We start from the raw sequence: 24,003 nt of genomic DNA, 5'->3' as shown, positions 1-24,003 counted from the left end.
TTATTTTATTTCCTTTTACAATCTGAATTTTGTTTTTAACTCAGACATGGCTCCACAAAAACACTGCACTTGCAGTTATGATTGAAACTACTCCACCTAACTTTAATTATGTGTTTGAGACACAACAAAATGGTGGGTGAGTAAACGTGATTATCCTAAACATTCCTGCCACTTTATTTTACACACTATGGCATTTTTACCAAGCTCTTTTTTTAAATATCGCACTGCGGCCTTAATACTGAGATAATTCGTACTGTGAGATTTGATACCATTACCTCCCTATGGGATTTACAAAGAAAAGTTACATTTGTTCAACCAGACTTTGCGTAGAACAAGAGAAAATATTTATCACAAACCCTTGTGTTGGGCTGGAAGATTATGGCAAAAAAAAACAAAAAAAAAACAAGTATTTTGATTGATATTGTAATCACGATTAATTACACGATTATTCATTCATTTGAATCCATTAGTATTTATTGTCTCACCAAAACTCAGCTTTAAATATAGTTAAAAAAAACTAGATATAAATTATTAACGAATAAACCACAACAAGTAAAGAATAAAAACAATATATTTAAATAATATGAATAAAAGACAAACAATAAAATTAAGTTTTTCTATTTTAATTGTTTTGAAATTCCGCAGATGAGATGTGTTGTGGGTGTATCGATTGTCACTGCTATCTTTAGCTTTGAAGTTAATCCGCTTAAGCCGTAAAGTGTCAACTTTGTTTAGTTCAGGACATGTTTCAGGGATGGATAAGCGTTCCCAGACACATTATTTTCCCAAACAAATGTTACTTCTCCTCACAATGACAGCATTTCAGTAACAGTGATGTCAAATTCCCTGATATTATTTTGCATTTATCAACGTATTCCGTTTGACTGGCCAATTATGTGACTCCGTCCGCCGTTACTTCAACGTGGAAATTAAATGCCTTCATTTTTTGTTGTTGAGTTTAGTGATTATTGATTAGTGCTGTGTCCAATAAAAAGTAGTAACCATGGTGAGATCCAAAATTCTATTTTTTTTTCACTCATCCGTATGGTCATTACAAGCTGAGGAATTTGCATGCACGTTGCGCGGCCAATTAATCGTTTTTTTTTCAATGATTATACTTTCATGATTGTGAGAAGCCATAATGGAAATCGAAATCAAAATTGTATTAATTGTATAGCCCTACTCTTGTGTCCTGTTTGCTACAGTAAACAGATTAACAAACCCTCCAGATTCACTTCCAATATAACTCATTTCTACATCAAAGAGCATGTGTTTGCAATGTTATTTCATGTTAAAGTTCAAGGCATTAAAAATGCAATAGTTCCTGGAAAACAAATAGCTACTCTGCCGCCAGATAGTCAACTAGAGCTGCCACATTTCACTCCTGTCACTGACAAAACAGTTGAGATCATCCACAGTCTGAGTCCATCAACATGCTGCCTTGATGAGTTACCCACTAGATGTCTAAAGTCTGTGCTGAGCACAGTTTGTTACCACAATTCGCTCGTCTAGTTAACATGTCACTTCAGACTGGAACATTTCCAATAGGCCTTAAAACTGCTGTCATTAAGCCCCTCTTGCAAAATCCTCAATAAACTCCAATACATTCAAAACTCGACCGCCCGCCTGCTCACCCACACCCGCTTCCGTGAGCACATCACCCCAGTCCTTCAGAAACTCCACTGGCTCCCCGTTCCTCGCCCACAAAGCCCTCCACAACCAGGCCCCCTGCTACCTCACCAACCTGCTTCACCGCCTTACCCCTTCACGCAGCCTCCGCTCCTCTGACGCCAACCTCCTCTCCCCACCACTCAGAACCAAGCTGCGGACCTGGGGTGATAGAGCCTTCTCCATTGCTGCTCCCACCCTCTGGATCTCTCTTCCCAAACCCATCTGTGACTGCTCAAACCTTCCTACCTTCAAAAGCCTTCTCAAAACACACCTCTTCAGATCTGCTTTTAACCTGTGATTAGTGTTCTGTGTCTTGTAATGTCTCGTCTTGTAATGTCCAGTGTTATTATGTATTTTACTATGTACTGCTTTTATATTTCCTGTATTATATATTATTACTTTGAACTGTTTTATATTAAATTTTTTATCCGGTAAAGCGTCTTTGAGTACACTGAAAAGCGCTATACCAAATAAAATGTATTATTATTATTACTATTATTAAAGAAGAGTAGTCTTGATGCCGTAGTACTGAAAAATCAAATCAAATCAAATCAACTTTATTTATAAAGCACATTTAAAATTTACCACAGGGGTAGCCAAAGTGCTGTACAATGAACAGGTTAAAAGATAAAACGAGTACCGAGCAAACACAACACAACACAAACAGAACACGATAAAAAATAAATAATTAAAATAGAATTAATAAAAACATAAAAACAGGATCACAGCAGGTGTATTATGGGGCGCCATTGCAGGATGGCTATCACTCAGTGTTAAAAGCCATGGAATAAAAGTATGTTTTTAATAGAGATTTAAAAACAGGAAGAGAGGAGGCTTGTCTAACACTCAGGGGTAGGTCGTTCCAGAGCTTGGGAGCAGCAACGGCGAAAGCTCTGTCACCTCTAAGCTTCAGCCTTGTGTCAGGGACCGTCAACAGCAGCTGATCGGCTGATCTTAAGGATCGGGTGGGGCAGTAAGGCTGAAGGAGGTCGGAGAGATAGGTTGGCGCGAGGTTGTTTAGACATTTAAAAACAAATAAAAGGAGTTTAAAATTGATTCGGTAACGCACAGGGAGCCAGTGAAGGGACGCTAAAATAGGGGTGATGTGCTCACGTCTGCGGGTCTGTGTTAGCAGACGAGCAGCAGAGTTCTGCACGAGCTGCAGGCGGGCGAGGGAGGCCTGGCTAATGCCAACATACAGGGCATTACAATAATCAAGACGAGTCGAGATAAAGGCGTGGATTAATTTCTCAAGATCATGTCCTGATAGAAGCGGTTTCACTTTCGCTATTTGGCGTAATTGATAAAAGCTTTTTTGAACGACGCTGCTGATTTGTTTTTCGAATTTAAAATCTGAGTCAAACTTTACCCCCAGGTTTGTGACAGAGTCGCTGAGATACGGGGTCAGAGTGCCGAGGTCAACGTTGGGGGAGGGAGAGCGACTTGGACCGAACAACATAACTTCTGTTTTGTCTTCATTTAGGCTCAGGAAGTTAGCTGAAAGCCAGACTTTGATGTCGTGCAGGCAGTCAATAAGACGTTGAACCGTGTTATTTTGTGCCATGGGAAAATAAATCTGGCAATCATCGGCATAAAAATGAAATGCAATACTGTACTTCCTAAAAATAGAACCAAGGGGGAGAAGGTAAAGCGCAAATAAAATTGGGGCAAGGATTGAGCCCTGGGGGACCCCATGTGGTAAAGGAGCTGTGGACGACATAAAACTGTCTACTTTTACACAAAAACTCCTGTCGGTTAGGTACGACCGGAACCAGTTGAGGGCGGCGCCCTTAATGCCCACACAGTTCTCAAGACGAGTGATTAAGGTGGCGTGGTCGACGGTGTCGAACGCAGCAGACAGATCTAAAAGCACCAGGATAACATATTTACCAGAATCAGTGGACAGGAGGATATCGTTAAAAACTTTTAGAAGCGCTGACTCTGTGCTGTGGAGGGCTTTAAAACCGGACTGGAACAGCTCAGTGATACCATTATCCTCTAAGAAGGGCAACAAAAACTATCGGTCCATATCGAACCTGACATTTTTGGGCAAAGTCCTTGAAAAAGTTGTATACCAACAGCTTAGTGACTTTCTACTGTTTAAGAATGTGTTTGATACTTTCCAATCAGGCTTTAGGCCCCAACCACAGCACTGAAACAGCTCTGACCAAGGTGACAAATGATATCAGCCTGAACACAAACGCTTGACAAGTCTCAGTCTTTGTTTTGCAGGACCTAAACGCTGCCTTTGAAACAATTGACTATACTATCTTAATACAGAGGTTAGAAAACTGGGTAAGAATATCCGGTTCTGCTCTTAACTGGTTCAAGTCCTATCTCGATCACAGGACATACTTTGTTGAAAGTGGTAAGTGTGTCTGTGAGCAAATGGCTATGACCTATGGGGTTCCTCAGGGCTCGTTTATGGGACCCTTATTGTTCAACTTGTACAAGCTGTCAATAGGCCAACTCGATGTGTCCTACCACAACTACGCAGATGACACCCAGATCTATGTGTCACTGACGGCCGGTGAACGTCGGCCTGTTATTTCACTTTGTTGCTGCCTTGAACAAATCTACAGATGCAAAACAATTTTCTTCAGTTAAACTCAGACAAAACATAAATCATTGTCTTTGGCCCACAGAAGCAAAGAGAAACTATTACTAGTCACCTTCAGACGCTCCCTGAAACCTAATAATCAGGTTAGAAATCTAGGTGTTATTATAGACTCAGACTTGAACTTCAACAGCCACATGAAGTAACATCAGCAGCTTTTTACTACCTGAAAAACAATCAGAGAAATACTGTATAAATCAGACTTAAAAAGACTAACCCATGCCTTTGTCTCCAGCAGGTTAGACAACCATAATGTCCTTCTCACTAGGCTCTCTAAACAAGCTGTAAAGCAGCTGCAGTAAATCCAGAATGCTGCTGCTCGCATCCTGACTAGAACCAGGAAATATGACCATATTTGACCAGTGCTCAGGTCACTGCACTGGCTTCCTGTTGCTCAGAGAATATACTTTAAAACAACTCTGCTTGTGTACAAGTATTTTCATGGTCTTGTGCCAAAATCCATCTCTGACATGTTTGAACCATGTCAACCATCTCAGGCTCTATGAACCTCAGGGAGTGGTCTCTTGCTGGTGCCTAGAGTCAGGATCAAAAATGGTGACACTGCGTTTTAGTTTAATGTTCCTAAAACCTAGAATAGTCTTCCTGAAGATGTGAGACGGGCCTCAACATTGGTGATGTTCAAATCCAGCTTATTCAATTGTGCATATGACAACTGAAAGTATTTTATCTACACTATTTGATTTCACTTTGAATTATAATATTTGTTATAATGATTTGATTTTTTGATTTTAATCAGAGTTATGCTTATTTTTACGATTATTTTATTTTTAATTTTGCACTGTTTTAATTTTCTGTATAGCACTTTGGATTGCATTGCGTACGAATTATGCTTTATAAATGAACTTGCCTTGCCATGCCTACTTTAACTGCTACATGCAGCATGTCTTGCTTCCACATACTACCAAAAGTCTAAAATATCTACCACCATCTCCCCAAAAAATATATATTTTTTAGCCGCCATGTTTTTAAAGACTTCACAAGTTCCAGACTTTAGACCAACTCAATCATTGGACTAGATCTCTGTTAGCCGCGCCCATTGACTTTGATGGCTGAGTTTAATTAAACATTTGTCATTTTACTTACAATAAATTTTTGACACACTTCATAAAACATATGTATTTCATTCTAATTGTATGTAAGTGATGACGTATTTAAGAAAGTATTTAAATATCTACTTATCCATTTAATTATGTCCCATTTGACCCTCCATAGCTGCGGACCACAAATAATGTACTTAATACTTTGAACATTTCTAGTTTACAGGACGTAACTTCACTCATAGTTTTGTATCTCAGCAACAGATGATTTCCTTCATCCAGGCATCGCTGAAAACAGTCCGGGTATTATGTCCTTGTCCTGACAATAATTGTTTCCCAAAATAAAGATATTGATCAAACTGTCCATCACACACATTGAGATCAATAAGTAGTGCTGCATGAGTGTCGAGATACACTATCTTCCCTGCTATCAATCTGCTGAGGAGGTGACAAGCATTGAAATGTGCTGCTGTCATCCATCACGCAGACCAACACACACAACACCGACTGGGAGGAGGCGTATACTTAGAAACATATCAGTAATGGTTCTGTTGTACGTACCTGGCATTATGATGAAGGACTCCTGTGGCTCCATGGCAACCAAGCACACACTAAGTATGCTGGGAGTATCGGAGGTGGAGATGCCACACATTCGACACATTTCCTTCAGACGGCGACTGAGTGACTGCAGGTTTCTTCTGCTCAACAATATACTCCAGTCTGACACGTCAGGAGAACAAACTGTGATGAATGAAGAACTAACTGTATTCATTTTAATATGACAAAAACATTGCTACCTTTCAACTCTCCATGTCCTATCCTGCCCAGTCGTCCAATCACAACCCTCCAAGGAACTGACGTCATCTGAACAAGACCTAAGCACCAATCCCACAGTTTCTGCAGGCCAAGGCGTCGGACCGAACCTTTTTTCCTTCTGGCCCTGAGCAGGGCAACAAAACAACGACACACACAAACATATTTTAGGATTTGCAAAAAAGGCCATCACAGATATTTATTTTTACCAAACCTGAAAAACTCCAACTGCTGGGAAAGAGTGAGTTTATCACTGACATTTGTATACAAAGGAAATACAATTTTGAAATAGAGTACTGTAAAATATATATTTTTATTACGTGTCATGCACATTAATATGATCATATTTAATAATTGCAATTTAGAATATTTATTTAATCTAACTTGAACACAAAATACCAACACATTTCTGTCCCAGCTTCCTGAATTAGACTCCATCATGAAATATAATCATTTAAATATAATTTATAATCATTAGACTCTATCATGAAATATAATCATTTAAATCTTTCCTAAATGTTATATTTTTTTTTACATATTTGTTTTACTCTTTATCCCAAATACTCTTCAACTTAATTTTCTTTAATAAAACAATAACAACTAACAATTCAGTTAAAATGTCCACTTTGAAGGTGTTTCTGAGTTTTCACTCAGTCCTGTTACATTAACACATTAATTAATCCCCAATAATCACATGGTCCACAGGAAGTTCCATCATTCACATCTTCTGCAGCCCAAGAGTAGAATAAATGTAGTTAAACTGATTTATATATTCACAATATGACTGGAGGTCCAAATGTCAGCAGTCCTGTTAACTACCTTCTGTATTTTTGTTTTTGTGTTTTGGTATTTTTTCAATATTTCTGTTGGCTCAATGTAATATTTAAATTTTTATTAGCATAAAACAACATTGTCATTACCATAAAACACACTCATTTTACTTTCAGTCCTGTTACTCAAATATCTTAGGAATCTTTTTGGAAAGGAAATAAAGTTGCATTAGATGGTCCAATACATATTTTAAGTAGTTTAATATCGCTGTATTTCAGGATATGGCTTTAAATTGGTTCTGTGATGCAGTTAAGACCTTGAAAAACGTAGGTATTGTGAAACATTGAAATTAATTTAAACCAATTAAATCAGCCCTTGCCCCCCCCCCCCCAAAAAACACAATTTCAACATATAATATGCCTTATATTAACTATATTATATTAATCTAACTATTAAATAAGAAATATTTTATGACAAACAATACAATAGAAGTAAAGTAGTTTTATGAAGTAATGCAATAATTAAGTACAGCATTTATCTTGGAGCATGGACTTCTACGGTATTTCCTTCCAGCTGCTTCTCCGTCAAACACACCATCAGAAGTTCTCCATATTTTCATGGTTAGATATTATTTTAACGCCCTTAACTGGCATTATCGACTCATTTTGCTTCAGTATGGTGCAGACTAGCAGTGCTAGACTCCAACTGCTTCACCAAGTTAGATAGCTGCACGCTTTGTAAGTTTTTGATGGTTGCTTTCTGTAGTTCAATGAATATCATCCACTTCTTCTCAATATAGTCCTTAACAAACACTGTCTTTCTTCCCATGCTTGGAAAACAAAGTTATGTCCATCTCTAGCTATAAGCTAATGCTAGTGAATAAGACCGGATTTTTTGGTCAGATCTTATGGGGTTCACTGTGACATTCACTACGCCAACTCGTGGTGGGTAGCCTTGTAACAAGAATTTTTGCTCGGAACCTAAAGTATAACAATTCGCCACGAGACAGCTCGTATCCTGAAAAACTTCTAAGCTGGGACACCTGTATCCAGAGGTACGACTCTAAGTGTATTATCAGGTTTGTAGTTTATTTTGAAAGTTACATGGAAATGATACTGAATTGGTGGAATAGACCTTGACTAATAGCTTGTGCTTCTAAACTCACTAAAAAGGTAGTTGAAATTAAATGATGAGGAAGGTCTATTTTTTAAAATCTGTTTGAATGATTTGAAATAATTGGATGGTTGTACCTGGTAAGGTTTATTATACCTGTTGGGTACATCTATGCTGATGATGCAGGTCTCCAAAAGTTCACCATACTGATCAGTGCAAGTGGCGAGGAGCCAGCGCTGGTCGTGGGATAGACAATAACCCACAAATAGCACGTTGTACTTCTGTGATGCCTCCCCAAACGTCTCCCCGAGCTCAGTCTGCTTGTCCTTAACTGGGGCGAGGATGAACGGAGGTGTGTACAGACGCAAACATTCTGGTCTCTGCACAGACGGAGAGGGAGAAGAGCAAAAACCTTTAATACATTTTAAAGACACATCATCAAGTATAACTTTTACTTTGTCACGCTTGTGTTACACTTTTTCAATCTAGGCAGTATGAGGAAGATACCAGATTAAAGTGCTCCTTTGTTTAAAATTGGAATCAAGACTTTAGTTAGGAGTTATCATGAAGTCAGCCAAGCAAATAATGGAATGAATTTGTGGAAAAAGTCTGAAAGGTAAGACGTTCCTTCTGTTTTGCTTCAGCAAACATGAGGATGTTGAGCTGCAAACACTGTTTAGTTTCAGGGGCGGACTGAACACAGCTTGGGTAAACCCTAGTGTCTGCAGAGATGGAAACTAACACCTTATATTTTAGGCTGTAAGCAGAGCAGCAATGTTGATTTACAGTATTTGCCAGTACATGAATGTTGTTATTATTAGGACGTTTTAGTAGATGTTCCAATATCCATTTTTGGCCTCCGATCCCGAGCCGATATTTTGGCATTAGATTTGATCTGATTTCGAGTCACGATCCAATCATAGAACTGTAAATGCATTACAGCAAGTAACTAAAGTAAACACAGTAACACATGTTTATTAAACATAATTTATTACATTTAGAATTTGATAATATTGATGTAAATCAGATTATGTATTTGCGGTATTGAAAGCTACATTTTTTTTTTTTTTTAACAAAATAAAGTGTTTAGTGCACAATAACTAAACAAAAGCAAACACTACTATTGGCTGTCATTTAAATATTTTGGCTTTTGCCCTCAAACATTTCCTGTATTATTATTATTTTTTTTTTTAGCCTTTATTTAACCAGGTAAAAAAAATAATAAAATAAAAAAATCCCATTGAGATCAAAGATCTCTTTTTCAAGGGAGACCTGAGACTTACTCCCTTAATTTGTAAACCATAACAAAAATGACCCCAAAATTATTTTGTAATTACAAGAACAAGAACAAAAAAAAAAAAACATTGTAAAACCTTTGACAGCTTCTCTCCTCTTCTCGCTTGTTGTTTTATTTTTTTTAGTGATGTCACTTTATCTGCATTCCGCTGTCCCTGCCCACATGCACACACAGGCCACATCACAGGCAGCACAAGCTATATCACCATCAGGTGGACTACTCTCATGTGCCTATTGGAGCCGTCTAGTGCTTATTTTACGCAATAAACGAATCATCAAAGCAACAAAATACAAATAAATGCTTTTTTAAAAATGAATTACGGTAGTTGATTAACTTGAATAATTATTGGAGCCCGAAATGGGACACAGTTGTGGTAAAGATCGGCTAGGCTCGACAGCTTATCAACCGATCACTGATCAGTTAAAAAAGGTAAATATCAGCCCTGATTCGATCCCATGAATTGATATTATTAGGGCAACACGGTGGAGCAGGGTTGGTGCATGTGCCTCACAATACAAAAGTCCTGGGTTTGATCCCCGGGCTCGGGGTCTTTCTGTGTGGAGTTTGCATGTTCTCCCTGTGACTGTGTGGGTTCCGTCCGGGTACTCGGGCTTCCTCCCACCTCCAAAGACATGCACCTGGGGATACGTTGATGGGCAACACTAAATTGGCCCTAGTGTGTGAATGTGAGTGTGAATGTTGTCTGTCTATCTGTGTTGGCCCTGCGATGAGGTGGCGACTTGTCCAGGGTGTACCCCGCGTTCCAACCGAATGCAGCTGAGATATGCTCCAGCACCCCCGGCGACCCCGATAGGGACAAGCGGTAGAAAATAGATGGATGGATGGAATTGATATTAATGATGTGGACAAAAACAACAACATAAACATTACAAGAGGTCATGCGACGTAAAAAGAAAAACTTAAAAAAAAAGAAAACTATTAAAATATATAATTATATTACTATTAATATATCTTTTTACCTCTGAGCTTTTAAGTGCTGTGTCAATAGCGAGGCCCGGGCCAAAGCCCGTCAAGGATTTGACGTTTGTGGAAGTGGGCAATGGGCGCCTGCACTGAGCAAAGACGGAGAAGGCTAAAGACTTGAGGTGCTGAACGTAGATATGGCGCTCTTCACCTCGTACAGGCTGAAGCAGGTACTGGCAGGGGACAATCTTTAAAAAAAAAAAAGAACAATTAAAATGTCATAAAGTGCATAATTTAAAACAATGTGGTAATACATGTTTGGAAAAAAATGGCTTTGACCTTATAGTAGGGGAGGGTAAAATATCAGTGTGGCAATATATTGGAATACTTTTTCTAACCATGTCTTTTTTATGTCATGTTTCATGTCATGTTTTGGACTGAATGTAACCCCAGGACATCTTCTGCACCTCTGCTCTACTTTGCTGTGCATGTTGGTGAGCAAGGCAAATGCGCAAAAACAGTCTAAGAGAAGCAACATAGAGGGTCTGCATACTGCGGCGGCGGGGTCATGAAACTTTTAGCTGAGTGATTGATTTTTTTCTGTAATCTTTGTTTATATTTAATTGCAGATGTACAATTATATTTACATTTTCATTTACAAATTAAAATATCCTTACATACACATTAGCATGAATCCAACACACTGTAGTAAACACATGAATGTGCGTTAACAAGAGATTTGCTCTATAACTACAGTAGTTGCAGCACACGTGGCAAAAGAACACATTGAACAGTTGCTCACCTGTAAAAAAATGGAATTTCGGATATGTGCAGGAAGCAACTGAAGCATCTCAAGGTAGCAGCGTAACAAACCAAGCGTCCACACACTGGAGTGGGCTGGCGCTGTTCCCAGCCCGCCTTCAGACTCCTCATAGCTAAAGGGATCCACGATGTAAACAACAATGGCAGGCGGATACGTGATGGCGTGAGATTCGCCATCTGTGGGTACACCGACCTGGTCCCGTTCCAAAGTGCTGTGGGCATCACAGAAATCTCTTTAACTGTACAATTGTATACTATACAACCTTCTTCAATACAATAAGCTTGTTGGGGTTGATGCATACCTTTCTGGGGGCTCTGTGGGGCCATGGCTGTGGCTGTTGGGGTTGTCCCCTGAGGTACTCGTATTCTGGGTTCCCGCCTGCTGTCCCAGCTGCCCACTTTGGGGGCCACCTACCTGGCTTTGATTGCCCATGCTGGCAAAGGGGGCAAAAGAAGTGGCCTTGGCAGACTGCATGGCGCTGCCAGGCTGTCCAGATGACGTCACCAGGCTGTTGGATGACACACAGCCACTGTTGCTGTTGGAGACCTGCATAGCATCCTGCTGGCCAACAGAGATGGAGGCGGATCCTGTCGGCTGCGTGGAGGACGACTGGTTGGACAACGACGAGTGAGGGGGCTGCGTTAGGAGGGAACTGTCTAAAGCTTGTGATGCGAGGTATGGAGCTAAAAAGACAAAGATGGATATTAATGTTACACCTGCTTATAAAAAGGATGAAAGCTACTCCACTTATTCTTTCAGCACATTTTCAATTTGTCAAGGCTCTCTCACAAACCTTTCAGCAATAACTCCACAGTGCATCGAGTGTAAAAATGTCAGACGAGAGAGCAGAGCCAGAAATTGAGCAACAGCCGCGGAAGAAAAGGCAACAGATGGGTGATACTCACCAAGGTTGTGGCGGCACACCTGTGCATAGAGCTTCAGTTTAGAGAAGGCGTCATTATTGCCGCTGGCAGCTTTGAAGAACCAATCGCTGACTGGCTGGTCCACAACACCTTTGGCTCCACTTCCACCCACCAGGACTATGCCGTCAGGGTAGCCTTTGGAAATGGGCCGATGCTTTCCCAGTCGACACGACTGTACAACAGTAGAGATACAGAAGTATAGATATAAGAAACAGATATGATGATCCACAGAACAACATGCCTGTCAAGCTCAGAACAAAATCAGTTGTAAGTCTAAGTCAAGAAAGCACTTACAGTGCAAACTATAATGTAAGCTGCTTCAACAAGCTGAAAACTAAATTTATGTACAGGTGAAAAGTGATAATAATCATAGGGGTGCATCGATAAATATTACCGTATTTTTCGGATTATAAGTCGCAGTTTTTTTTCATAGTTTGGCCAGGGGTGCGACTTATACTCAGGAGCGACTTATGTGTGAAATTATTAACACATTACCGTAAAATATCAAATAATATTATTTAGCTCATTCACGTAAGAGACTAGACGTATAAGATTTCATGGGATTTAGCAATTAGGAGTGGCAGATTGTTTGGTAAACGTATAGCATGTTCTATATGTTATAGTTATTTGAATGACTCTTACCATAATATGTTACATTAACATACCAGGCACGTTCTCAGTTGGTTATTGATGCGTCATATATTGTACACTTATTCAGCCTGTTGTTCACTATTCTTTATTTATTTTAAATTGCCTTTCAAATGTCTATTCTTGGTGTTGGGTTTTATCAAATAAATGTACCCCAAAAATGCGACTTATACGCCAGTGCGACTTATACATGTTTTTTTCCTTCTTTATTATGCATTTTCGGCCGGTGCGACTTATACTCCGGAGCGACTTATACGGTATTAATATTGTGCCGATATGCACCAATAACACGGTAAAATTAAAAGTAGCACTGATTTAAAAAAAATAAAAGAATGCTCCAATAAAGTCAGATTACCGTACTATTCTGTTGGTGGGTTAGGGTGAGCAAACCAAGCAATCTTTTTCTCCTACTTACACTGTCATAAACCTCATTGTGATAAAAATATGGCGCCGATCATGGTGGACTTCTTCACTGATTCAGAAGAATCTGATTATTTCAATAAAATGAGCTGAGAGATTAATGTCTACACTCTTAGAAATAAGGGTTCCAAAAGGGTTCTTCTACAAGGGCTGAGGTTCTAACTGGAACCATTTGCTTCTGAAAAACCCTTTCCCGAAGAAAGGGTTTTTCAAGGGTTCTTGGTAACGCTAATGGTTCCAGTAAGAACCATTTTGATCCAGAGAACCCTTTAAAACCCCTTTTCTGAATAATTGGTTTTAAAAGGGTTCTCACTAACACTAAGGGTTCCAGTAAGAACTATTTTGATCCAGAGAACCGTTTTTGGAAGAAAGAGTTCTTCAGGGATTGTTGAAAGCATGGGTAAGATCCTGTGTCACCAGGGACATACTTCCTGATAACATTTGCCAATAATGGTGCAAAATACATTTCCTTGTGACTACTGATACAAATACTTTTCATATACAATTTTAAAGCAAGCTCTTCTTCCCCAGATCGTGTTGATCAAACTGTAAAATAATTGCCCATCTTGGGATTTGAACACCTGCCACCCAGTCTAAAGTCACTGGCAATAGTGACTGAGCTAACCAGCTGGCTACCTTCAGTCATCAGGTCCACCATACTAGTCTATTACCTTACACCTTCTGATCAGACATACAAATAATGGCAGTCCTATAACTGAAATGTTCTGTTACCAATTTATTTCCACAACCATTAATTATAAGAAAGCAAGATCTTCATCAGCAAATTTTGTTTACTCAGGCAAAGATTAGCTGTGACTGGGAGGACCATTTTTGAAATTTGACTTGACAACTGCTGTCTGGCTGGTGATTCCATTTGAGAAATAGCTCAGTGATTTAGGAGCTGGTTCTTGGTGCCAAAGAACCTGGGTTCAAGCCCTGACAAAGGTGGTGATGACAGCTCATGAAAATGCCAGATGCTCTTTGTGAAGCATACATATACATTTTAGAGTCATGATAGATTAAACATCAGTTATTAACTTATGGAGCAAATCGAATCAATTAAAAAATCAAATTACCAATATCTTCATTCTGTCTAGAGGCAATATGTGTATTTTCAGATTTTTGTCTTGATAACTGATATAGTTACAGTGGTTTCAAGTCTGCATGCACAACAGTGAATGGCTTAATCAATTTGTGAAGCCACTGTTGAATTGTCACTTGCCAATTAGCTCAGCATGATAGACCACAGTCTTTGGTTCTATTGTTGTGGATTTTAGCCTCAACTGGTGCAAAAGGAACATTATAATGTCAACTGCCTTGCCTTCCTGTTCTCCTGTTTGTTGCTCAGAATTGCCTTAATTTGCCAAAAATCGCCCGAACCCGACCCATTGCTGCGCAGCAGTTATAATTGTGTTTATTTAGTTTAGTTACACTACTCCCTTCTTCAGGAGGAAATGACACACAGCAAAGAACTAGCAAGGTGGTCCCTGCAGCAAGGATATAACCCCTCTTTCTGGGGCATCTAAGTGAGCTATACGACTCACTGGACAAAGGCTTTTGAAAGTTTGTTACAAGTCAGGTGATCTAGGGATACAGTTTGAAGTTGTGAGTTCAAGGCCTGGTTGATGCAGAGTGACCATGTTAATGCATACTGAGGTGATGTGTGGATTAGTGACAGACAATTTAAAAAATAATAAACACTTATTTTACAGACAATTTTACTCATGTATTTGTCTCCTCCTCATACTTTTCCATGATCGGCCTCATCCCATAGCTGCTGTACCCTGCTGACTGGCTTAGTCCAGTTGTGAAGCTGCACATAAGTTCATTGATAGACAACGGTCTTTGATGTCAGAGGCCAAGCCTTAACTGATGCAAAAATCACACTGTAATGCTGACTTTTAGGCTACTACATCAGGGTTTGTTGATGCTGGGAATTGAACGCTGATCTCCCAGGGGAAAGGGCAAGGTTTGGTGTGTTGGGCCAGGGAGCTGGCATGATGGTGGCTGTCATGTGTGAGTTAAGAGCTGGTTGCCCCATGCATTGCACCACATGGTCTGGTCTTCCCTGCCCACAAACCAGGTGTGACATACCAATAGTGATTACTGTGAACAGAACAGAACAAAGAAGAACAGGAGAGAGAACAGAAGAAACTTCCGAGAATCAAGGTGAGCTAAATATAATATCTTATTTCAGCATGCTTGACCTAGCTGAGGACTTTTATGGTAAAAGGTGGACTAAGCATTTGTTTCTTGTTATGTTTTGTTCGTTTGCTTATTTGTTTGTTTTCTTGTAGAAAACAAACAAACAAATTGTATTGTGGTCAAACAATACAATACCTGACAAAGCTCTGCTGAGAGCTGCCATAACAAAATAGGTTACAATATATCTGTACAATTAATCTGAAATCATCCTAAAAAGGTTATCGTAGTTGGTATTTTAATTAAATAATATAGTATAAATTGTCAATGTTAGAAGGAGCTTTAACGTTGTCGGTAGCGGCGTTGCGGTCGCCATCTAGCTCGTCTTTGGAGGGATGGGTGGGCTGGTGAGCACCATGGATCTAATACATCCATGTTGAGCACACACTAATGTACGGGTAGGAGGAGCAGGGAGACTGGGCTTGAGCTTGGTCTCCAACATAGTGGTAGCAGAAAGATAACACAAGACGAAGGTTACAGAGAGGATGATTCTTCCATATTATATAACTTTTTAAAAAACATGTACACCTCATCTTAATGGTTACCTCTTACTATATTGCTTGTCATTTTTCTTGAATGCATATAGGCTCAGGAGAGTGAAGAATATAGAGAGGATGAAAGGAGCATTGAAGCTCATATCAATGAAATGTCTACAGAGATGCTTAAGGTACACCCAGATCTGAACTCTTTAAAGGAGAGAATGAGACGAACCTATGCATACCGAAAGACTTTCATGGCAACTGCCAAGGCAGAGGAAATCATTGAAAAGTTCCGCACTGAAGCTTCCTAAAATAGTTGGTATCTTCAAGCATTGAATTGACCATATTTAATTGTATGTGTATTATTTCATTCATGATCATCAAGTATTTTGAGATGACACTTTTTATCCCTCCTTACAGCTTCTGTGGGAGATGAAGGAGCAATTCCTTGTAGAAGCTGATGGTCACAGAGCTGGTTCGAATATGGTTCAAAAGAGCATCTATGTGTGACCTGAAGGACTGCTGCCAGAGGGCAATCAATGCCTGCCTGGATGATTCAGTAAGACGCGGTATCTAGGCCTATATGTGTATCTATAGGAGCCACAATCTGTATTTCTGAAAACAAAAAATATTACAGAATAATTGTATTTCCTCAGGACTCATTAGGGATGCAGCAATTCTACTGCTGCCTTCCATTTTCAGAGAGGACTCATCCTTTCTATACACTCTACTGGAGGTAAATACTGCATTTAAGGTCAAGATTTAGGAATTGGCATTATCCATATTATGGCAACATTGAGTCAATTTGCTGTTTTCACAGCAGGTTTTATTTACCGACATGTATCTGTTTTTATTGCATAGGAGCGTGCCTACTCCAGCAATCATGCTCCATAACACACACGAGGGGAACCCTTTGCAGGCACAAAGGATAACCCTATACCTGGATGGTATACAGGTTTTGACTGAGGACAGCAGCATGGACATATCATATGCTATGAGTGCATTAATGTCACTCTATTTTGTTTTTGCTGTCCAGTAACCAAAGGAACTGAGAAAAACTCTTATTTTCATTGAAAGATTTGTGTTGGGGATCAAGGACCACAGTGTTGTACCAATTTCAGTGAAGAGACTATAAAACTGTGTCGGAAGTGGGGAGTAGTGAGTAGATGTGTTGCAGCATGGGATTTCATGCTTTATGTTCTTGTTAATGGTCAAATTCCTGCTGCTGCCCTTTGTTTGTACATATTGATAAAAAAAATACCCCTTATTTAATACATATTTTGGACCAATACATTTTGTTTGATTTTGGCATAGTGACGTCTCTAGATTTCCATTATTGTTACAATACGTAACATTTTGAGTACTTATTACATAACACTGAAAAGTATTTCAACATTATTTAAATCAATGTGAAAACTTTGTGGGATTCCCTCACTTTCTCATGATTCTGTTCCACTGTCACAATTAGTACATACAGTATGTACACTGATTCTTTTCATTGGACCATGCATTATTTTATTGTTTGTAAATAGCTTACAATAAGGCGCAGTAAATGCAGTAAGTGCACCTTGGATTGATTGAACTAAAACTATTTTGTGTCTCTTTCTGCCATGTCACCATTGCTGGAGATTTATTTACACAAATTCACCTATTGAGGACAGCATGATGTGTCTGGCCTGTCATGTTGCTGATTCCACTGGACCTATGCTGACTTTTGACCTGTTCTCCCCTGGGACCTACACAGCCTCTCCTGTTTTGTTGGACTATCTTTAAATAAATGTTTTTCTCATTAAAATGTTTTGAATGTTTGTTCAATGTCAACATGATAAATGACCACAATATAATATGAACTAAACTGATCTGTAGAATACAATATGGTTCTTTATAGAACCCTCAGAAGACAAGACGGTTATCGGTGAAAACCTTTGAAAAGGGATGTTTTTAGAACCCCCTGTGTCAGGTCTAGATGAAACCCTTGAAACATGAAAGAGTTCTTAGTGGAACTCCCTGTGTGGGTTCTAGATGAAACCCTTGAAACATGAAAGGGTTCTTAGTGGAACTCCCTGCATGGGTTCTAGATGAAACCCTTGACAAACGAAAGGGTTCTTAGTGGAACTCCCTGCGTGGGTTCTATATGAAACCCTTGAAATACGAAAGGGTTCTTAGTGGAACTCCCTGTGTGGGTTCTAGATGAAACCCTTGAAACATGAAAGGGTTCTTAGTGGAACTCCCTGCATGGGTTCTAGATGAAACCCTTGACAAACGAAAGGGTTCTTAGTGGAACTCCCTGCGTGGGTTGAAGATGAAACCCTTGAAATACGAAAGGGTTCTTAGTGGAACTCCCTGTGTGGGTTGTAGATGAAACCCTTGAAATATGAAAGGGTTCTTAGTGGAACTCCCTTTGTGGGTTCTAGATGAAACCCTTGAAACATGAAAGGGTTCTTTGTAGAACCTCTCATGGGGGGTTCTGGGTGGAACCTTACACACACAGTTCTAGGTATAACCCTTCATGTTGGGTTCTAGGTAGAACCCTCCAAAAGGGTTCCAGGTGGAACCTTTATAAAAAGGTTCTACCTGGAGCCAAAAAGGGTTCTCCTATGAGGACGAGCCGAAGAACCTTATATGGTTCTACTTAGCACTTTTATTTCTAAGAGTGTATAACAATTTAAAACAATATCCAAGGTACTTTTACAGCAATTTCAAGTAAATTTGTAACATTTCAACAGAATATTCAGTCTGTGTGATTGCAAAAACAGTAAGGGTGTAACGGTATCAAAATCTCACGGTACAATATTATTGTGTGTATGTCAAAAAAGGGCGCCCAAGGTGCTTACTGGACATAACCTGGGGAAGCAGAATAACCAACAACGCAGACGTAGAGAGAGCTTCCCAGCATGTTCTCACTTCTAAGGCAGCGACGTCTCTGCTGGCTTGGCCACGTCCGGCGGATGGACGATGGTCGAATGCCAAAAGACATCTTTTAAGGGGAATTGGCATCTGGTAAGAGACCCACTGGCCGTCCCCAACTACGTTACAAGATCTAAGGTCCTTTGACATCAGTCCTGCTACCTGGGAAGCTACAGCTCAGGAACCGTTTACAGTGCTCTCTCTAATCATCATAACAGTATCTAATAGATGAAGTTGAAATGAGATAATTTTGAGAGTGTACAGTGTGATGATTCATATCATATCATCAGTGCCAACACCTCCTACCTCATAGACAGCTGTGAGGTCTCTGAAGAGGCTCTTGGCACCACTGAGCAGAGCTTTGTTATCAGGACACACCACCAAATACCCGACGTCCCGCTGGGAACCAAAGGGATCCAGCAAAAGTTTCTCCCAGTGTGGAAGACCGAAGGGAGACAGTACCACAAAGTCGTACTCGTAGCCCACCAGGAAGGTGGGGATGGGCAGAGGCTCAGGGGACTCATCTGTGCCTGTGAGCAGGAAGCAAGTGTAACAATTGAGTAGCTTCCTCGCTCTCTTTAATCCCTGCAGTGCATCAGACTGGTTAAGGTCACAAATGTCTTTTTTGCAAATGCATTTTAAGGTCACTACTGCAAAGTACACCATTGAAATACTTCCTTCACTTAGTATCTGCTGGACATTATGGAAACAGTAATACAAAACACTAGAATAATTATTGCTACTAAACTTGACAGGAGTTACCATATGAGCCCCGTCCTGCCATCTTGTGAAACTGCTGCCAGGTGAGTGGACCTTGAACGCCCCACGACCGCACTGTCCTTTTTTTCTGGATAGCATCTTGGAGAACCGGCTGAAGAGACGTTAACACTCGGAGCACGTCCTGAGAGCACAGCGCACTCACGTCCACTGCTGTAAAATTATAACAACATAGAGAAAAGAAAATCACGAGAATTTTTCATTTAAGATTTAAGAGCTGCTTGATGCAACATGATGAACGTAAAAGAGTTATTCAACTAAATCTATGTATAGGATTTTATAATGAAATACAAGTGGTGTTTTCACTCAGTCTTGTTACCAGAACACATTACACCCTCAAGTCACATGGTCTACAGGAAGTTGCATCAGGAACAAAAGTTTGTTTAATATTTCATGATATTTACATGACGACTGGGGGTTTAAATCTAAGCACAGAGTCCTGTGACATACATTATTATTTTCAATACATATTTTTTATTATCACTGTAATTTGTTTATGCTATTAGCATAAATATTGTGTGGTTATATTTCATGTATGTGATTATTCTATGTTAAAAAAAAAACAGTACCAGTCCAGTCACTCAAATGAGTCATTAGTTTAGTAATCTTGTGCACATTTCCTGAGATGGACCAATACACATCATGTTAAAATTCATGCTTTAGTGGTGTTCCTGTGTTTTCATTCAGTCCTGTTACCCTAACACATTACCCATTATTTATATTTAAATTGTTACATTTGTTTTGTTGTATGTTTTGTGCTGTGTATATACATATATATATATATATATATATATATATATATATATATATATACATATATATATATATATATATATATATATATATATATATATATATATATATATATATACTTTCATACATATATACATACATACGTATATATATATGTGTGTATGTATATAGTATAAAATGTGATAAAATATATGTACATGTACGACATTAATTTCAAAGGTGGCGTTTTACTTCAAATACTCAGTGCCATGCCATGTTTAGTTTGTGTCTTGTTATTGTCAATAGTGTTGTATTTGTGCGTTTGTATGTGCGTGTGTGTGAATGTGTGAATGTTTTCTTCTCTTCTTCTATTATTGTTGTTTGTTTTGTATAGCACTTTGTGCTTGCCACTTGCCTGTGCATGAAAAGTACTATATAAATAAAGTTTGATTTTATTTGATCTGATAATTACGTCGATAAGCTGGAACAACAAATACAGGTAGCAATATGGTTCGTCCAGAACCTTCACGGTGCACATGGAGCGACATAATTAGGAACCTGTACCAAAAAAAATCAGTACTCGGTAGAGATGTCCGATAATATCGGACTGCCGATATTATCGAACGATAAATGCTTTAAAATGTGATATCGGAAATTATCGGTATCGGTTTAAAAAAGTAACATTTATGACTTTTTAAAACGCCGCTGTACGGAGTGGTACACGGACGTAGGGAGAAGTACAGAGCACCAATAAACCTTAAAGGCACTGCCTTTGCGTGCCGGCCCAATCACATAATATCTACGGCTTTTCACACACATAAGTGAATGCAAAGCATACTTGGTCAACAGCCATACAGGTCACACTGAGGGTGGCCGTATAAACAACTTTAACACTGTTACAAATATGCGCCACACTGTGAACCCACACCAAACAAGAATGACAAACACATTTCGGGAGAACATCCGCACCGCAACACAACATAAACACAACAGAACAAATACCCAGAACCCCTTGCAGCACTAACTCTTCCAGGACACTACAATATACACCCCCCCGCTACCCCCTATTCCCCCCCCCCCCTCTCAACCCTGCCCACCTCAACCTCCTTATGCTCTCTCAGGGAGAGCATGTCCCAAATTCCAAGCTGCTGTTTTGAGGCATGTTAAAAAAAATAATGCACTTTGTGACTTCAATAATAAATATGGCAGTGCCATGTTGGCATTTTTTTCCATAACTTGAGTTGATTTATTTTAGAAAACCTTGTTACATTGTTTAATGCATCCAGCGGGGCATCACAACAAAATTAGGCATGATAATGTGTTAATTCCACGACTGTATATATCGGTATCGGTTGATATCGGAATCGTTAATTAAGAGTTGGACAATATCGGAATATCGGATATCGGCAAAAAAGCCATTATCGGACATCTCTAGTACTCGGTATACATCCCTAGCAAACATGTGTTTAAGAAATACAAAGAGTATCAAGGTAATACTTAAATGGGAAATATTAAACGTTAAAAAGTATATCAAACAAACCTTTAATGAAGTGATCACTGCAAACTTATGCATTCTTCGACTCTGCTCCCTTGGACTGGAGCGCGTGCTACTTTTCTAGTCGTCGTTTCGTAAAATTCCTGCACTCTTCCGCCTTTTTTGATAACCTCTTAAGGAACTCTGAAGAAACGTCTATATTTTTTGCGATTTGAACAGTGCGTACAGCCACAAACAACACAAGCATAGAGCATTTGTTCTCTGAGAAAGGCCACCGCACATATTTAATGGGCGGGAAGTGAGCCGGACATGACGTCAGTAAAATCCAAGAAATGGAAATGACAATGTTGGGGATTTAACGATATGACAATTTCATATCACGGGTTATCATCATCATATCGCGGTGTTGTTGAATGTGTTCAAAAAGTACTTACACACACACATAAATCTTTTGACCAAGGTATTTTTTCAAATTACTAAAATAAATAGACACACTGTTTCTGCATGTTATGTTTAAGTTATGCTTCACAGATAGTGTTTCAGTCTTAGTCTTAATATCTGTTTTAATGGCTAAGCTTTGATTGTTTTACATTTTGGTATGTACTGTAGCACTTAAATATTTACTTAAATGAAAAGTGTGCAACAAATAAACTCTATGATTACTATTTATTATTTATGGTGGGTGTTGTGGCGTCCTACACTATTCAACGTAAAAACACCACCGTCTTGTATTCCTGAGATCACTCTGTCCTAAGAGAGCACGGTTTGTTGGTTCAATGTAAACATTTGAATATCTTATTTGCTCAAACAGCAATGTGTTTGTATAAGTTTAGATTGAGGTATGTTTTTTCTCAATGGGGAAAAACAATGTCTATTTTTTTTAATCAAGTTAGAATTTAAGCTACCGAGTTGGTGCCAGTCAATCCGCGAGTTTATCAAAGTGCGGTTATCACTCACAGTTTTTCGATAATTTTAATTTAAAACGGTAATACAAACTCTCTGGAATTTTACCGCGGTTATCATTAATATTATCGTTACATCACTAATGTATGTATATGTATGCTTGTGTGTACAGTTGCGATCAAAAGTTTACATACACTTGTAAAAAACATAATGTTGTGGCTAGGGATGTCCCGAGCCGATATTTGGATTGGATCGGCTGCCGATATTTGCAAAAAAATGCGCATCGGCAAGGCGTGGGAAAATGCAGATCCAGATCCAGTTTAAAAAAAAAACTCCGGTCCGTGTTTTCCAACGCACCGATTTAAAGAATACATTCCACTTTTCTGCTGCACCCTAATTTCCGTACCGCATTTACCAGCCCACCTTCAACACATCCACAGGTCTGTGGATTCTCACGCAGATGCTTTTAGCTGCTGGCATTACACGACAGGCTCTTCTCACTCTTTCCTGTGTCTCCCTCTCACAGACAGCAAGCGCACCTTCTTACACACGTCACATACTGTCACGTCATACGTCACATACGTATACGTCCTCCCCGAGCAGAGCGGTAGCAGCATGGCTAACGTTAGCTGTGATGCTAGCGCAGCCGTGTGACCAACGCTCCCTCTAAGGTGCGCACCTGTGCAATTGCGCACTCTTTAAGCTTCCTCTGCGCATAGCAATTATATGCCACGCACCAAATCTAATAAAAAAATAAACGCATAACAATTTTCGACACACCGACACGACAGAGAAAACAGTTTTCGTCATCATTGTTCAAATATTGTAACGTCTGTCGAGACGCTTATCTCCATTCGGTGCCACACGTCCACACCATCAAAATGCCGAGGCAAACATTTCCAGATCAACACCATATGAAAAAAATAGTGATTTTTTTAGTTGTGATTTCCTTCTCTGCATGAAAGTTTAAAAGTAGCATATATTAATGCAGTATGAAGAAGAATGTTTTAATGTAGACATGCAAGCCTTGAAAGAAAATTTTGAAAATCAAGACTACATTTCCTGCAAATGGGTGCATTTCTACCCTATATTTTAACTTTAGATTTATTCTCATATCAAACTCTTTTGGCTGTCTTTTCGACACTTACATCCGGCGCCCCCCTCCACACCCTGGATTATAAATAATGTAAATAATTCAATGTGATTATCTTGTGTGATGACTGTATTATGATGATAGTATATATCTGATAGTATATATCTGTATCATGAATCAATGTAAGTGGACCCCGACTTAAACAAGTTGAAAAACTTATTTGGGTGTTACCATTTAGTGGTCAATTGTACGGAATATGTACTTCACTGTGCAACCTACTAATAAAAGTCTCAATCAATCAATCAAAACACATAGAATCATCATACTGCTGTGATTA

The 24,003-nt window shown here is 39.2% G+C and overlaps 1 protein-coding gene across 1 annotated transcript in view; it reads right to left on the bottom strand.

Annotated features, from left to right (window-relative positions):
- The window catches only part of med13a (mediator complex subunit 13a), a 210,943-nt gene that overhangs the window by 11,952 nt on the left and 174,988 nt on the right, over positions 1-24,003 (bottom strand). The window contains exons 17-25 of the mRNA XM_061963074.1: positions 19,429-19,596; positions 18,973-19,196; positions 11,993-12,182; positions 11,389-11,770; positions 11,067-11,298; positions 10,321-10,512; positions 8,200-8,423; positions 6,144-6,286; positions 5,908-6,066 (exon numbers count right to left, since the gene is read on the bottom strand). Coding sequence (XP_061819058.1) covers positions 5,908-6,066; positions 6,144-6,286; positions 8,200-8,423; positions 10,321-10,512; positions 11,067-11,298; positions 11,389-11,770; positions 11,993-12,182; positions 18,973-19,196; positions 19,429-19,596 — 1,914 coding nt within the window. The remainder of the gene's footprint in view (positions 1-5,907; positions 6,067-6,143; positions 6,287-8,199; positions 8,424-10,320; positions 10,513-11,066; positions 11,299-11,388; positions 11,771-11,992; positions 12,183-18,972; positions 19,197-19,428; positions 19,597-24,003) is intronic.

This window comes from Nerophis lumbriciformis, linkage group LG09, assembly GCF_033978685.3.
Source record: "Nerophis lumbriciformis linkage group LG09, RoL_Nlum_v2.1, whole genome shotgun sequence".
NCBI classification, from domain to species: domain Eukaryota; kingdom Metazoa; phylum Chordata; class Actinopteri; order Syngnathiformes; family Syngnathidae; genus Nerophis; species Nerophis lumbriciformis.
The sequence above is the reverse complement of the archived record's forward strand: the minus strand, read 5'-3'. Positions and strand labels throughout refer to the sequence as shown.